A 16273-nucleotide genomic window follows, 5' to 3' on the forward strand; every position below is an offset into this window, starting at 1 on the left:
TGTCCTGTCGGCCCGTACCGGGGCGACGAACACATCAACTGTCTCACCCAGTGCCATGGAACACGCCATTGATGAATCTGCCGAATGGCCGCCACGGAAGAGACTCAGAACGTCGCATGCAGTGAGTTTGAGGCTCAACATCTTGCTTGACTTGACTGGGGCTTACTAGTTGCAGTGTGATGCTTGTCGTACCCGCAAAACAAGGTAAGATCTAAAGAGTTTTGCCTGACAGGTTGATCCTGGGGTGAAGATGCAAGAGACGAATAGTAAGTCGATTTGCCTCATGCTCGTCTACAACATTGTGTCATCTATCTCATACTTCTCGAGGTTCAGAGACTAACGTGTCCACCACTTCCTAGATCGGCTGATACGTTGATAGATGTGATGGGAACAATCCTTGCACCACATGTGCAGCGATCGGCCATGACTGCACATATGGATCTGAGGCCAATTCGTGAGTTTCATTGGTTGCCGATCTTTTCCTGCATGGTAGTAACCCAGGGTCCAGGAGAAGCAAGAACGATTTGATCTTGGAAAGCGTCCTAAGAGTTGAGAGGACACTCCACGAGCTACGGTCTACCATCGTAAGAACACCAAGCCATGAACTTACCTTTCCGTGACTGAACATCATCCACTTAGCCAGCAAACATACAACTAGCCTGCCAACAACATGCTATCAACTCTCCTCAAATTAACCGCACAAACTCATTCTCAGGCTCGTCGCCAGACCTAAATCTCCGGCGCCAAAGCCAGGCCATCCAAACACCAAACAGTCAAGACAACCGTGAAAATGTCACCAATTTTGAGAACGCCGTCTTGGATTCTATGCATACCTCTACAACTGAGTCAATCCTCCAATGGCCTCACTTCGACGTCTTTCCGCTACTGAGGCATGATGGAGAGTCTATCTTCTACCTAGAGCAATCACGCAAACCTTTAAGTGTCGCGGCAAATCCAATGTACCCATACGTCGATACAGAAGATATTTCATCGATGTTGGAAGCCTTCGAACGGAATATTAACTTTTGGTACCCATCTATGTCACAGGAGCAACTCAGCAGTATACGAGAAACACTTCAGAGTGGAATGCCAGCCGAAGACACAGTCCACTCATGTCTATGCCTTCTTACCTTGGCTTTAGGATGTGCCAGCCAAGCTGCCGAAGACCTTCGTTTCACAACTGAGGCCGAACCTTCTGAGAAAGATCGAAGGTTGAGAAAGAGAAAGCTCGGAGACATCTATTTCCAGTTGGCGTTGAAGAAGCTTCACGTTGTCCACCTACAAGTTGATTCTCAAAGCACACAATGCCTCTTCTTTACTGCGTAAGTTTCTTCAATCTTGTTCTCATAGCGGTGGAACTTACATTACAGTCTTTACTTTGCATCCCTGGTCAGACCACTCCAAGCATGGGAGTATCTCAGCGCTACAGCAACAAGATGCATGCTTCTTTTATCATACCCTGTCAACAAGAATGACAATGAGGCCGAAGAACGCATTAGAAGAATATTCTGGTCCTGTTACATATTGGAAAGGTACAGATTGTGTATCATTGCCCATAACTATAGTTGCTAACAACCGTGCAGCGACTACATGGCCGAACTATCAGCATGTCCCCCTTCTGGTATCGCCCGTGTAGAATCTTCGGTTCCCTTACCAAGTTCTTATCATACCCACACCTCCGAGATTGTTGAGGAAGAATCGTCCCTCTACTTCCTCGCATGTATCAGTATGCGGCGTCTACTCAACAGAGTCCATCAGCTCTTGTACGCACGCGACACCGGTGCAGCATTCGATCACACTCGTTTTCCACGCATCGTTGCCGAACTGCAGCGCCAACTAGATGACTGGCGTGACGTGCTACCAGCATCGTTTTCGTTCAGTGTCGACACTGACGAAGTACCGACGGCGGCTGGCGGATTCCTTCGACAACGATATCTCACCTGCAAGGGAGTCATATATCGACCGTATCTAATGTGGATGTTGAGTAGCAGTTATGATGATACAGGAACTTCGACATCGGCCGTGACTCCTGCGATACCGGATGTTATGAACAAGTGTAAGCTGTGTCTTGACGCATGTCTACTCCACGCTTTAGACCTCAGGGGTTTCTCACAAACCGTTGTCATTGACACATGGATCTGTTCCCTATCGTATGTATCCACCTGTATAATAGGCCGATGGAGTGCTAACAGCATACAGTATGTCGGGTGCCATGCTCATCATCCTCGCCGCGTCACATATACCGGCTCTCAAGGAGTTTATTGGTACACGTGCCACACTTGTGGGGAGTCATCTGGAGAGGTTGTTCCGTAATTGGCGAGACATGTCGTTTGGAGGAGATTCACCCAGTGTGGACCGAAGCATGTGGCTTATAAACCAGGCGGACAGTTATATCAGGGACTGTTATTGAGTCCGGTGGCAGTATTTGCACCTTGTTTACATACATTCTCACAACCCTGTAGTATCATTGAACAACTAATACCGTTTCGACTATCAAACCCAGATCTCAGCATATCAAACCCGCGTCATCCAATAATTGCTCCAAACAGTCCACTGTTATCCAACCTCGTCTTCCATATAAACAGTCTTCGCCCCCATATCACCCAGTCTCCTGATATGTGACACTCGATTTCCTAGTTTAGCTGATTAAGAGTGCTCCAATCTGGTTTGGGTCCACAGTCCATTTCAAAATCAAAGTTGTCGGTCGGTCCGATGACAAGATAGCTGTAGGATAAATCGCGTCCGCTAAGTTTCAGGCACTCGGTGCTGGTAAGTTTGGATCCATGCTCGCTGATGTGTTGAATAACTGCATTGATGATGGCACCTCGCTCGGCCTCGGCGTTGCAATAACCCCATCCCTTTTAACGCTTTAGTTTGTAGACCAAATGTTGATAAAAGATGCATGCACGTACCTCGTAACGATATGTGATTGAACCACCTGGTCCACTCTTTCCAGAGAATGGGGTACATGGCCGGTCATAGATGTTCTCAGAGCATCCGTCACTATAGTACAGGTCACCCCCAATGTAATAAAGCTCCTTTGTGGAGTGTGTCAGCAGTTATGACAGGCGTCGAGCACGAGCAACTTACCCTAAGCAGAAATAATGAGCCTATAAACAACAAAACCGCAAACATTATCTTCGCGAAGAGCTTTTATCGCGTCAGTGTGGCAGGCCTTTGGCCGAGATCCATTTACTCACTTTCTTTTGTGCTTGCTTTGTTTGCTTTCCTGTATCCAAGGTCTGAGGAGATTTAACATCGCCATCGATGATAGGTTGTGAAGGGCTATCCTTGTTGAAGTAGGAAGCGAGTAGATAGATGCTCAAAACGCAATTGATACCAGTCAGCCTATCGTCACCAGAGTACAGGTAATCAACCAGGTTGATCGAAAGTAGACAAAGTGGGACGATAAATGAGGTTGTAGCCTCGTTGAAGATAGGAAAGGACATCTTGAGAGTGGCTATCAACAGAGCTGACTGTTGCTGCGAAGTTTTGGCTCTTTTCTTTAGAAATTATGTTTGGTGATGGATAACGAGGTAAGGTTTTGGTCGGATGAGTCGGATAATATCATAAGAATACCCATAAATGGACACGGTAAGAGTTGCCGGCTGGCGTCAGGCAGCAGCCTGGAACCCTGTCAAATTCGAGAATGAAGCCAACCAACTCATACCTACTAATAATGATGGATGTTAGGGACGCAGGATGGCCCGGCAGTTGGTTGGACGGTTGTGAAAGTGGCGTTGGTTAAAGAAGCAACAGTCCCAAGTAGGAAGTGGCCGAACAACACGAATGCTTCATCACACGAGGGTCACTGCCTTGTTTCGTTTGTTTGTGTTTCTTGTTTGGATGATGCTACGTTTCAACCTCATTGGGAATTTCGAGGGATTAAGGCAGCGTTATTTTCCTCTTGTCACCAGAGTGTGAGTATAGGCTTTGGTTTCCTCCTCACGGGCACGAAAAACGATGATATGTGCTTGCTTCGAGTCCTTTGTACCATTCTAGTACACTCGGTGTCCTGGAATTATTATCTGGGTTTTGTCCTTGCGAAGTCCTTTCTTCCGTTCGTCCGAAACAGAGATAAATCTGTATCCATACCTCGAAGTTTCGGGACAACAATGACGAAGCGTAGAATCGACGCATGTCAGTTGCAACCTATCGGCTGGATTTAATTTTCCAGTATTCTTCCACTGAGCTTTATCAGAAGGGTCGGTCTGTAAAACTTTGCTATAAAAATTATTTCAGCCAAGGCTCACACTCACACACATTGTATTTTATCTGTTGTCAAGTAGGCTTACCCGAGACCATCTTTGAGCAAGAGGACAGGTGGTCTCTACCCATGTAATGAAAATAGACAGGTACCAGAAAAAAAAAGAAATAAATCACTGATTTAATTCAGCTCATTAGGAACAGGTGGTAACTTGTCATATGTTGAGCGTAGCAAACAATGGTAATACAACGCCATTAGAACATTGGAAGATGCAGTCACGTCTCGGCCGAGACTATTCGGCCGGAACGCGATACAACTTGAAACAGGCGAGGGTTTTGAATGATCAACATCTGAGCTTAAGTTTCAAGCGACAGATACCCTATGGACTGCTTTACGGTGGCATAAACAGTCTCGTTGAACTCTCGTTCACTCGCAATAGCCATGTCTTCCAACGGTCCGAGGCTGTGAGGACACCTTTGACTTTCCCCGCCCCGGCTCCGATATCCCCGGGCTCTGCGACCTCAGCCATCTCGCTAGTCCTAATTAGCTGGTCCACATTCACTACACCATCCAACCAGGAAAGATCATCACCAATCGGACCACTTCTCCGCATCTATCATGGATTTCGGTGGAGGCATTCAAGCTCCCCGAGCCAGTCCGAAGCACGTGTTTGGGCACAAGGAAAGCAGGTTATAGAAACGTATCACGATGCGGGATAGTCGGAGGATGCGGGGCTGACTGATGGCGTAGATAGCCATCAAGGGATAAAGCCTCCAGGACTTCCTCGAAACTGAGCTTCTGAATATTTCCAACATCATCATCTTCTCCTTCACTACGTCGAAATGGGTGGAGGTATTGCAGAACAGCCCAAGGGTATTTCCCTTCAGGAAGACGCCTCTCGACCAGACTATATCAACGAGGCCGTCTTTAGAAGAAACACTCTCCCTACAAGAGCATACCATATTCCTGAGACGTCAATCTCACTCAACGGGACATGGGACTTTTCCCTGTCAGGAACAGCCATTGAAGCCCCCGAGCCTAGCTCAAAAGACATCACATATGAACCAATCCAAGTTCCAGGCCACTGGCAGCTCCAAGGCCACGGAAAGCCATGGTACACCAACGTCCAGTATCCCATTCCCGTTTGCCCACCATACGTTCCCACAGAGAACCCTACGGGATCGTACCGACGGGACTTCCATGTCCCAGCAGGATGGGACGCAAATTCACAGCTCAGACTGCGCTTCGATGGTGTCGACAGCGCCTATCACGTTTTTGTAAACGGTACACTTGTTGGATATGCTCAAGGCTCGAGAAACCCCTCAGAGTTCGATATCTCCGCTTTCGTCAACCGAGAGGGTGCAAACGAGCTGTTTGTGCGTGTTTACCAGTGGTCCGACGCTACCTATATCGAAGATCAAGACCAGTGGTGGCTTTCCGGTAAGTCTGTCCTTTCATAAGTTGAAGGTATGAGAAATTAACCTCAAGCAGGAATCTTCCGTGATGTCTACCTCATCTCCTTCCCAGCTGCGCGAATTGATGACTTTTTCGTCAAGCCTGATCTTGACAGCAGCTACAAGAACGGAACACTAACCACCTCGGTCGACATATTCACTGACAAGGCTGGTGTCCTTGAACTTACGCTATCCGAGCTGGCTAAGAACGGTGGGGCTGTGATCAGCTCTACAAAGACCTCTGTCGACGCAAAGTCAAACAAGATCGATCTGAAGCTTGAAGTCGAGGATCCCAAGAAATGGACTGCAGAGACACCATACCTTTACTCAGCTGAGCTCACACTCAAGTCCGAAGACTCAAAGACCGTCCTCCACTCTGTCCAGCAACGTGTGGGATTCCGAAAGGTTGAGCTCAAAGACGGTCTTATGACTGTCAACGGAAAGCGCATTCGCCTCCGAGGTGTCAACCGTCACGAGCATCACCCTCTTCTCGGTAGATCCGTACCTATCGAGTTTGCCAAGCGCGATCTTCTGATCATGAAGAAGCACAACATCAACGCTCTTCGTTGCGCACATCAACCCCATGACCCTCGTATCCTGGATCTGTGCGACGAGTACGGCCTTTGGGTCATGGCCGAGGCTGATCTCGAGTGTCACGGTTTCTACGATGCTGTTGCGCGACCTCTAGATATTCCCGAGTCTATGGACTATGGCGAGCGGAAGAAGCTTGCTTTCGGAAAGGCTGCACAGTTCACCTCCAACAACCCCGACTGGAAGGAGGCTTATCTCGACCGCATCAACGCAGTGCTCAACCGTGATAAGAACCATGCCAGTGTTATTATCTGGAGTTTCGGTAACGAGGCTTTCTACGGAGACAACCATAGGGCGATGTTCAAGTACGCTACGGAAGCTGATCCCTCGCGATTGATTCACTACGAGGGAGACGAGCAGGCCGAGACTACACACATGTACAGTTATATGTACCCCACAGTCGAACGCCTCATCAAGTACGCCAAGGAGGAAGGTGTCAAGGATGGCAAGTTCGAGAAGCCCATCGTGCTCTGCGAGTACGGTCACGCTATGGGTAACGGTCCCGGCTGGCTCGAGGACTACGAGCAAGCCTTCCGTGACTACCCCCGTCTCCAAGGTGGCTTTATCTGGGAGTGGGCCAACCACGGTTTGTGGAAGGACGACCACGAAGGTGCCGGCTACTATGCTTACGGTGGTGACTTTGGTGACACTCCCAATGACGGAACCTTTGTCATGGACGGCCTGCTCAACAGTCAGCACGAGCCTACGCCTGGTCTTGTTGAGTTCAAGAAGGTCATTCAGCCCGTTGGTTTCTCGTACTCTGATGGCGAATTGAAGATCGAGAACCGACAGGACTTTGCTGGTCTGGAGAACTTGACTGCTTCCTACAAGATTGAGCAGCTTGGACAAGAGTAAGTCGCCTGATAAGATGTCTGAAATGAGAATGCTAACCATACAACAGGGCGACCTTGATTCACTCTGCATCCTTCGATGTACCCGAAATCCTAGCTGGCGAGACAAAATCTGTCTCTCTTCCCGTCGATAACAAGAAGTTCAACAAGGACAGCGAGGTCTACCTGACAGTAACTCTGTCCCTCAAGCACTCGACAGCTTGGGCTCCTGCAGGACACGAGATCGCTTGGTCGCAACACCAACTCCAGGCTCCTCAGACTTCTGCCAAGGCTACCTCTGTCGCAAGCAACACTCTTTCCTCCAAGCTAGACGTTTCCCAGAAGACATCCACGGTGACAATCTCTGGCAAGGACTTTGAGTTCACCTTCAACCGTGCTTACGGTACATTGAAGAGCTGGATCTCCAACGGCAAGACAGTGCTTGACTTTGACCCCAAGACTAAGGCCGCCATCATCCCATCGTTCTGGCGACCCAAGACCGATAATGATGTTCCTGGCGCTGTTCCCTACTGGGAGCGATTCGGCGTTGACCAACTCGAGTCTCAACTTCGATCCTTCACTGTGGATGCCAGCTCAGACAAGGTTGTTCTGAAATCGAAGACGTTTATTACTCCCCCGGTACTCTTCTGGGGATGGGATTGCGAAATTGAGTACACAGTGTCCCTGAATGGCTCACTATCTGTCAATGTGACCCGTCTCTCTCCACAAGGCTCCGTTCCAGATCACGTTCCCAGAATCGGTCTCAACCTGTGGGGAAGTAAGACACTTGAGCATGTCAAGTGGCTCGGCCTCGGACCCGGAGAAAGTTATCCCGACAAGAAGACTTCTCAACGCGTAGGCATCTGGAACGTCGAGTCCATCTCCGACCTCCAGGTCCCATACGACGTTCCCCAAGAGAACGGTAACAGAGAAGACACCAGATGGGTCTCACTACGAGACTCCAAGTCGCCTAGTGTCGGTCTTCGTGCAAGTCGCTTAGACGGAGCACACTTTAGCTTCTTGGCTTCCAACCACAGAGACACAACTATCCAGGACGCAAAGCATCCTCCTGATCTGTTTGAGGAAGATGCTGTGTTCATCAGGCTGGACCACAAGGTTGCTGGTGTAGGATCTGGTGCTTGTGGACCTGCTGTTCGTGAGGACTTGATGGTCAAGACTGAGGAGACTACTTTCGGTTTCTTGTTGGAGCCGCTATGAGAAGGATTGGTAGATATTATGAGCTAAAAATATTGAAATGACTATTATGATTCGGAACGCATATCGTCTATTTTGGTGAACGGGAGATCGACATGTGTTGATAAATGACCTCGTTAGCGTAGAGGCTTGTATCGACACCCTCTTCAATGATATTAGATTAGCTTACATCCAGGGCCTTGGTCAAGTATTATCTCTTATTTTCCCCTTATAGAAACTATTTTGAGACAACTTTTTAATATTATTCTGTTATCTAGTCTTGATCGGTATATTACTGTAAAAAAAGGGAACCGCAGTATTATGTAGGAAATCCCACCTAAGTTTATCGCCTCGACGAATATTCATAGTTGGATTCTTCTACCTCTTGCACAACATCATTCCGTACATAGATACCGCTCATATCCTGCTCTCTTGAATGCAAAGATTCAGTATTACGGCTCGAGATATACGTCCGAGGACCCTCCTTGTTATCGATAATTTCGAAGTTTGCATGGATTCCTCTTTCGGGATCGGCCAGTTCCTGGGTAGAGCTGTTGTCGTCGTCTGCTTCCCTTTCCTTGTTGGTGCGGTTGATGGTGGTGAGACGTATAGCGTTTGTGGTTCGGCTGATGGGATGGCTGCTTCCAGCAGAGCTGAGGAATCTCTTGGGGAGAATCTTGGTGAAGATGGGCCGTAGAAGAGGAAAGCATCCTAGAGTTGTTAGTATGCAAGAATTGGTGATGGGAGGAAAGGACTTACCAGAGACAATGGCAATGTTAATTTCGACAACACCCCACATGTCGTTTCGAGCCATGTCTCGTGGCATTTGCGTTGTATTGACATCGTATCTGATTGATTCGACAACAACAAACGTTGACGCAAGACAAACAACGAAACCAATAACGAAGAGAGCAGTGATTGCAATCTTCTGCCCCATTCGTAGTCGAAGCTTGAAGACTTCAATGATGGGCAAGGCCAAGATGACAACGTCGAGAGCAAAATGTGTAAGGCAGGTACCGAAAAAGAACTGAGAGTCGTTGATCTTGCAGACGGCACCTTCAATGCTCTTATCCCAATAAGCTTGAACGGGAAGACAATGGAACGTGACCATGAAAGTTCGTAGGAGGAGCCATGACACACTAAGGCCAAGTAGAATCTGGATTGGGATTCGGATCGCAGATTGTTTGAAGATGCGCCAGTAGAATAAGAGGATGGATAGTTTGGAGAAGCCGATCGAGTATGAATATGTCATGGAGATGATGAACTGCATTAAACGCGCATGGAGATTGATGTTCTCATACTCTTCTTCGGTCACGGTATCGGGGATAGTCGAGCCAAGGTACCAGTTCTCGGTCCCTATTTTAATTAACGGTCTGATCGACAAGGGGCCGGGAGATAGTTACAGTAGATCATCACGACATTGTATCCTATACCAACGATCTACAAGTAGCGTGTAAGTCACTGAGACATTTATATTCACAAGGGAGGAACTCACAAAGGCGCCGAGGCAAAAGTAGTCGTCCCACCACCACTGTACCTTTGTCATGCGTCGCGCAAATACGCGACCGATCTGCGCCAGCAAGGCCGCTACCCAAGTAATGACCACGGCGCAGATAACGTCTGACTTGAGACTCATGATGATCTTGGCGACATACAAGGCCACAGTATCGAATGATCCGCGTAAAAGTTCAAACGGTGGAATGAAAAGCAAAAATGAATGGCAATGAACCCAAGTGAATGGTTCACTGACTGACTGAAAGAATGGGACATCAGTGGGGATTGATATGCATTTGAGGAGAACAAGGAACGTCATCCAACAGCCAACTAGTTACTTGGTACCTATCAATATCCCTGGAAGCCTCATGGAGACCCCGTTGGTCATAACACTCCTGCTATGTTAGCTTATCATAGCGGAATCCGGGGGATCAGGCTACCAGGATCGCTCGAAGGGCTGGACTAGGCTTGATGGGTCTGGGGTAAAAGGGGGGCCAGCCTTTATGCCAAGCTGTGTTCCAGAACAACTGACTCGGTATATTCAGCCATGAAGTCTTGGCAGGTTTATGCTGTGCGACATGCTTGGGTATCATGTGGTGGAAGGGAAAGGATATCACAAAAGAAGCTGACGTTTTTAGCCATGTTGTTTTCGTCCGACTCCTCCGTGCATGGTGTTCCATGTAGCTCATCCTTCGTTCCATGAGGCAATTTGTCTAGGACCAGGTCTTTCGAGTTTTGTTGGTCCAGTGTAGTGACCTAGAATTATTTGTTTCTGCAGAGAGCCAACAGAGCTAATTTAGCTATAGTTGACTACTGCACGAATTCTTTAGTGCCTTGCTCGCTTGTAGCCCCTGTAGCCTTGTTGAGGGTAACATCTCAGTTGAATAAGTACAGTATTCTCTATATCCGGGCTCCGAACATTTATGAAACATGATAAGGGCCAAAACTTGATTGCTTACAATTTGCACTCCCAATCTGGATGCATCTCAACATTCTGGAACGTCGGCAGTCTCTAAGCTTACGGCGTAGAAGCCACTACACGAGCAATATTACAGGGGGCTTGAAATAACAGAAGACACTGAAAAAGGAAGCTCAGTATGTCATCGAACGATGGCTTGTCAGCTTCAATTTCACCTGAAAGTGCAGAACTGTTATCAAGTAATATCATTTTGTTTCAACAATACCTACATGTACAAGTGATGCAAGCCATCGATACCAGGTTGATCAAGTCGTTTTCTCGACTCTTTTTCATCCAAATAAGATTGACTGGACTGTGGACAGAATGACTAGACCTCATGTGGTATCACAAAGCTAAGCACCTCCTGCATCTGTACAAGGGAGATGGCCTCAGCTCGAGTAAACGATAGCAACAGACAGGGTATTGATGCCTACGCCAACCAACCAGTATCGGTTCCAAGTTGATCCGTTTAGCTAGCGCAAACTCTAGACTTTCAGATTAAATCCCAACGCTTTCTCCTTATCTACCACGCAAGACGGACACGAAGAAGCATTTGCGCTATCATATCGGTTGCGTTTTAGGGCCCTTCTTATCATTTTTCGAGAATATTCATGGCGCCACGTTCCTCCATAGCGCCTTTTCAACTGTCAATGACATTCATGGTTGCTGTCGGCTGTCTCATTATTGAATGGAAACAGTCCGAGAGGCCAGTGGCTGATAATTGCTGCGGTACCACCTACTGTTTCCGACTTAGCACCAATTTTATAGCACAGAACACGCTATTGTCCAACACTCGCTGCAGCTGAGCTGAGCTATGAGTGATAGCGTCTTCTACGCGGCACGGTTATTGGTCTTTGAAGACAATAAGCCAAAACTCTAGAGTTGTCGCGTGTTAATTGGCGTAGATTGGTTAGCTCTCATATCTCCGTTTGGGGCTGACCGTTGCGAAAGAGTCTGTGGTCAGCCATAGCGTCATAATTGCTTCTGGCGTCCGTCTACTAAAGACAACTCGAGAAGCTCGTGTTGTGTCGCAGGAATGCCTTGACTCGTGTACTGCATACTAACTTCGTTTGCGTGTGCTGTAGCAATTGTCTATACCGTGAAGAGTATCGGTTGATATTCAGGCACCGCTATAAGGTTGAGCTGTTGCAGGGTTCACTTTAAAAGTGTGGCAGCCATTACAGCGCGCCATGCCTTGGGGGTTTGGGAGCTGAATCCTACGTGACAGGCTTGAAAGCAGATCAAGCCAAGTCATGTCACATTGAGGCCCCTGGATTGAAAGACGCGACCCTCTGGACTACTCTGTCAGAATTCAATCTAGACGGAGCATTTTATGTAGAATTCCCATCGTCCAATTTACCTGCAAAAATGCAGGAGTGGGGGCCATGTCTTTTATCCGGACCATGCGTTTGAACACAATGGGGGATCAGCAGCGCTCAGACAATCGCAGTCCCGTTTTACCTGCCAATCTCTTCGACCTCCGTACTAACCGATAGTGCACGATGTAGCTCACTTTAGCACAGCATGATAAACATGGTACGAGATCTTGTGGCTACCAAAGCGTAGGGTTTAGCTTGCGATTGGGAGACTGTCGGCCCGAAGTTGATATCCCACTTCACGGCACGACTTCATATCTCGGCTTCCCCTGATACCGCTTCCTTATCCAAGTCGCCCGTCACTCAGCCTACGACTCCCTCCATCGTATCGCCCAATCCCCCTTGGCAAAACTTGGCTCCACGACCTTCCCTGACATGACAGCCTCACAAAGGCGCTTCTCGCCATCCTCATTCACAGAGAATCCAAACACGACACCTCTTCGCGCTGCGCACTTGGTCATCTCACGCTCTTTGGCTCGTCTCTGTCCCTGTCTGCGCTTCTCCAACATTTCGTCCGTCTCGTGAATCCTCTCTGCGCGTCCCTTCTCGCCGCCCACGCTGCCGTTCACTTGGGAAACCGATTGCGCTGGTCGGATGCGCGTGCCACTACGGACAGACATACGGGCGAGCACATCGCCATCAACGTCATTTTGGTCTTTCAGAATATCCGCGAGATCCAGGTCTTCTTCAGATGTCCTTGGCTCAGACATCGCGTGTGTAGGCTCAGATGTTTGGGGTGTTTCGTCCTCACTGTGAGTTTCCTCGTGTCCTTCCTCTGTCGATGTTCGGTTTGGTCCAAAGACGATCTCCTCCGCTGCACTGCACGATACAAGGATCCGATTGTCGCCCTTGCTATTCTTTCCTTTCTTGTGCTTGCCAGACGTTCCCTTGGCCGATTTCTTCTCTGTAACAGCATGCTCTTCAGCGGTCAACAATTTTAAAAAGGCCTTTTCAAGCTCCCGGTCTAGCTTGCCGGGCTTCTGGGTCCGGCATCGGCTGGAGCAGTACTTGACTGGCGTGTTGGTCTTTGCCGACGCTGTAGTCTTTCGTGTGCTGATGACTCTTCCGCATGAATGACAGTAAGGTGTTGCTTCTCCTCCAGGCAATAGGTAGAAAGGTGCTGGGGTTGCTTGGGATTTGGAGGGGCGACTCCAACTATCCATCCAACTCATTTTGGCTGGTTCAGATGATGACCCTCGCTTGAGCGGGAAGCTTGTAGACAATCTGTTGCTGTGTGAAAGCGATGTAAAGATGCGTAGTGTTCGTATTCTTGGACCGCGACTGATACGAAGCATGTCGTGTGTAGGTTTTTGCTTGTGGAAGAAATTGGAGCTCTCTGATGAAGGCATAGGATCGTGATGATGTCATTGTCGTCATCGAGATTTGGAAGGGGAATTGACGCTGATCATCCAAATTTTTTACAGAATGCCATTGCTCTGTCATTCTTTTCATAAGCTCTCTTCTTTGAATTGATAGGATTTGAGTATCGCCAATACAACTGGAGCCTCAGACGTGTGGAAAAGGCGTCTGATTTAGGGTAACACCAGGCCACTTCTTAGACAACGTCTTGTGTGTGAGGGTTTCTCCCGTTCCGAGCACATAAACTCTGGCATAGGTTGTAGGATCTCATTCGGACCAGTAAGTTGCTTCCTATAAGATGTTGTTGATGAATTAGTACCTAAAGTAAGCTTACACACAAAGTTATCGCTTGGCACCAGTCAAAGGTGGTCATTCTTGTTGGTGAGATTTTGGACGGGATGCAAAATACTTATTAGGGACGAAATATAGACATCTCTGACACACGCTTATTCGATTTACTGCAAAGATCATGATTTAGCCAGACTGATAAAGGAAAAAGACCATCTCATTAATGGTAGCGAAGGTCACCTGCATAGCCCTTTGTCAAAAAGCGGACATAGTTCTATCGTTCAACTATTGGTTACGCACATGCTCATCGCTTCAATCTTTTTGTTCACCAAGCAACTTGCGGACAGTCTGACAGTCTTGTTGAACCTCTACCAACAACTTCTCTTTGTTACATAAGATAATCTTTTGGTGCTTCTCGTAAGCACTAAGTTCGCAGTTGGGCGGACTGTATTCCCTCATTTGGCACTGGGACATTCTGACACTGCAGAAACGTCTGAAAAAGTACATTATCTCCGGAACATAATGTATGCTTATCGGTGAACCCCCGCCTGAGCCCTTGGAAACAATTAAGCTTGGCGGCTAATGTGTCATCTTTGATGGTCGGAAATGGTTGATTATCCGTGAGATGACACAGGGAATGTGGAATCTCCTGGAATGTATTTAAAGATCAGTTCCCGCTGAAAAGCAGTTATCTTGCATCTATTTTGTCCGTTCATATTTGACTCTCATCACACACCTTAACTCGTAATCATGCGCTTTATCACTGATTCTCGTGGCCTCGGCGACCCGGACTCGGAACCAGTCCCTCTGCAAGTCATAGGAGCAGGTCTCCCTCGAGCTGCCACATCATCAATGCAAGCGGCATTTGAGAAACTAGGCTTTGGACCATGTATGCACATGGCAGAGATTCTTCCACATGCATCACGCATGCAACTATTTATCGACACACTGCACGAAAAAGACGACACAAAAAGGAAGAAGATGATTCGGCAACTCATCCACGGCCATCGGTCCATTTGCGATCTTCCTGTCTTCTACTTTACTCCTGACTTGATGGACGAGTATCCTGACGCCAAGGTTGTCATTAACATGAGACCTGACGGTAAAGTCTGGGCCAAGAGTGCCGAAGAAAGCTTCTGGTTCTTCTTCAGCCCGTGGTTTAAGTGGGTTGGTATGCTCTGGACTAATGATCGCTTGTGGTACAAGCTCAATATGGTGACGAAGGCAAAGTGCAAGGAGGACTACGGCACAACAGACATCTTCAGCGCCGAGTGTTATGATACGTATTATCGACAGTTGCTTATTGAAGCAAAGAAGCGAAACCGAGAAGTTCTCATTTTCAAGGCTGAGGATGGTTGGGAACCTCTGTGCAAGTTCTTGGGTAAAGAGGTCCCGAATGAGCCTTTTCCACGTTTGAATGAGAAGAAGACCTTTCAAATCGTCAAGAGGATATTCATCGCCAAGGGACTGTTGTCTTGGGTGGCTCTGTTTGGTGCGACTTGGGGTGTATGGAAGGTTGCTTGTCATTACCTGTGACCGGGCATTGACTGTTGATGAAAGGATAGGATGGGTTTCAAGAATATCATAGTTTACTGTTCAAAGAAGAATGATATCTATACTAGGCTATTCAGTTATTTACAGCTGTATGTCTAAGAAGGTGAATAGTTTAGTGAGGCCCAAGTCACCGAATCACTAACTAAAATAAACATGACAGTGAAATATTTAGTGGTTGGTACAACATCAAGCAAAATATGCCTTCGGCGCCCTGCATCAAGAGTAATGACGATGACAGTGAAATATGTTCGGAATTGTTTATATATCTAACGAACATATTGCAAAAAGCCAAAAAGATAATCGCTTTTATGCTAACTGGAGGGTTCGAACCTCCGCGGTTTCCCACTGCGGGTTTGGTTTCTGATAAGAACCTAAACACAGCGCCTTAACCACTCGGCCAAGTTAGCGAGGATGATTTTAGTTGTTAGACGGTCCTGATTCAGAGCCCAAGGATCCTACCAGGAAGCTCGCACACGATTAACAGCTGTTTCTTGTCCACTGCGAACAGATTCTTCTTACGCTTCGCTTCCATATTCACAGTACATGGTGTCTTTGAGACTGCACCAAGTTCGTCTCTTTATGTCTTAGTGACTATTTCGAAATCAATCATCGCGAAGGATTTGATTCATATAAAAAGCCTTGTCGCACATTTATTCACTGCCCACGTTCAGGTATAAAAATGACCATTATACATAACAAGCCAAAGAATATTTATCAAACACTCACAAATTTATTAATCAGAATCGACACATCTAAATACAACAGAACCTACACAATGTGTACTACCAAGATCATCGTTACCCAGTGCAGGGACTGCAAGAGAATACTGAATAGGAAACATGCGCCAGCTGCGCATTGCAAGGCATTCAATGAAACTGGCAAATGCCCGGGAGCCCTTTACCCTTGTAGAAACAGATGCGTGAATAAAGATGAGTGTTCACTTTGTATAAAAGACAAGAAAAACAAAG

At 47.5% G+C, this 16273-nt stretch overlaps 8 protein-coding genes and 1 non-coding gene across 9 annotated transcripts; 4 read left to right on the plus strand and 5 right to left on the minus strand.

The window, feature by feature from the left end:
* Positions 1-55: 55 nt before the first annotated feature.
* On the plus strand, positions 56-2410 carry FGSG_03271 (uncharacterized protein; the record flags this gene model as incomplete). The annotated part of the gene is made up of 9 exons (XM_011324175.1): positions 56-121; positions 233-266; positions 415-454; positions 494-584; positions 640-1322; positions 1371-1532; positions 1584-2056; positions 2096-2150; positions 2200-2410. 9 exons carry the CDS (start codon positions 56-58, stop codon positions 2408-2410), a joined length of 1815 nt encoding a protein of 604 aa, XP_011322477.1.
* Positions 2411-2633: 223 nt separating this feature from the next.
* Positions 2634-3449, minus strand: FGSG_03270 (uncharacterized protein; the record flags this gene model as incomplete). The annotated part of the gene is made up of 4 exons (XM_011324176.1): positions 2634-2858; positions 2913-3003; positions 3091-3110; positions 3201-3449. The coding sequence occupies 4 exons, from the start codon at positions 3447-3449 to the stop codon at positions 2634-2636; spliced, it is 585 nt and encodes a 194-aa protein (XP_011322478.1).
* A 976-nt stretch (positions 3450-4425) lies between these two features.
* FGSG_12473 (uncharacterized protein) lies at positions 4426-4926 on the plus strand (the record flags this gene model as incomplete). The annotated part of the gene is made up of 1 exon (XM_011324177.1): positions 4426-4926. The coding sequence occupies one exon, from the start codon at positions 4426-4428 to the stop codon at positions 4924-4926; it is 501 nt and encodes a 166-aa protein (XP_011322479.1).
* Positions 4927-5049: 123 nt separating this feature from the next.
* FGSG_03269 (uncharacterized protein) lies at positions 5050-8332 on the plus strand (the record flags this gene model as incomplete). Its single annotated transcript, XM_011324178.1, has 3 exons — positions 5050-5647; positions 5699-7103; positions 7154-8332. The coding sequence occupies 3 exons, from the start codon at positions 5050-5052 to the stop codon at positions 8298-8300; spliced, it is 3150 nt and encodes a 1049-aa protein (XP_011322480.1). The 3' UTR covers positions 8301-8332.
* A 287-nt stretch (positions 8333-8619) lies between these two features.
* On the minus strand, positions 8620-9387 carry FGSG_12474 (uncharacterized protein; the record flags this gene model as incomplete). Its single annotated transcript, XM_011324179.1, has 2 exons — positions 8620-8987; positions 9036-9387. 2 exons carry the CDS (start codon positions 9385-9387, stop codon positions 8620-8622), a joined length of 720 nt encoding a protein of 239 aa, XP_011322481.1.
* A 254-nt stretch (positions 9388-9641) lies between these two features.
* FGSG_12475 (uncharacterized protein) lies at positions 9642-9912 on the minus strand (the record flags this gene model as incomplete). Its single annotated transcript, XM_011324180.1, has 2 exons — positions 9642-9716; positions 9772-9912. The coding sequence occupies 2 exons, from the start codon at positions 9910-9912 to the stop codon at positions 9642-9644; spliced, it is 216 nt and encodes a 71-aa protein (XP_011322482.1).
* Positions 9913-12412: 2500 nt separating this feature from the next.
* Positions 12413-13276, minus strand: FGSG_03267 (uncharacterized protein; the record flags this gene model as incomplete). Its single annotated transcript, XM_011324181.1, has 1 exon — positions 12413-13276. The coding sequence occupies one exon, from the start codon at positions 13274-13276 to the stop codon at positions 12413-12415; it is 864 nt and encodes a 287-aa protein (XP_011322483.1).
* A 1225-nt stretch (positions 13277-14501) lies between these two features.
* Positions 14502-16139, plus strand: FGSG_03266 (uncharacterized protein; the record flags this gene model as incomplete). The annotated part of the gene is made up of 4 exons (XM_011324182.1): positions 14502-15243; positions 15383-15394; positions 15846-15976; positions 16071-16139. 4 exons carry the CDS (start codon positions 14502-14504, stop codon positions 16137-16139), a joined length of 954 nt encoding a protein of 317 aa, XP_011322484.1.
* FGSG_20615 lies at positions 15615-15712 on the minus strand. Its single transcript has one exon. It is a non-coding gene; the product is annotated as a tRNA-Leu (tRNA).
* Positions 16140-16273: the final 134 nt, after the last annotated feature.

This window comes from Fusarium graminearum, chromosome 2 (genome assembly GCF_000240135.3).
Source record: "Fusarium graminearum PH-1 chromosome 2, whole genome shotgun sequence".
NCBI lineage: Eukaryota > Fungi > Ascomycota > Sordariomycetes > Hypocreales > Nectriaceae > Fusarium > Fusarium graminearum.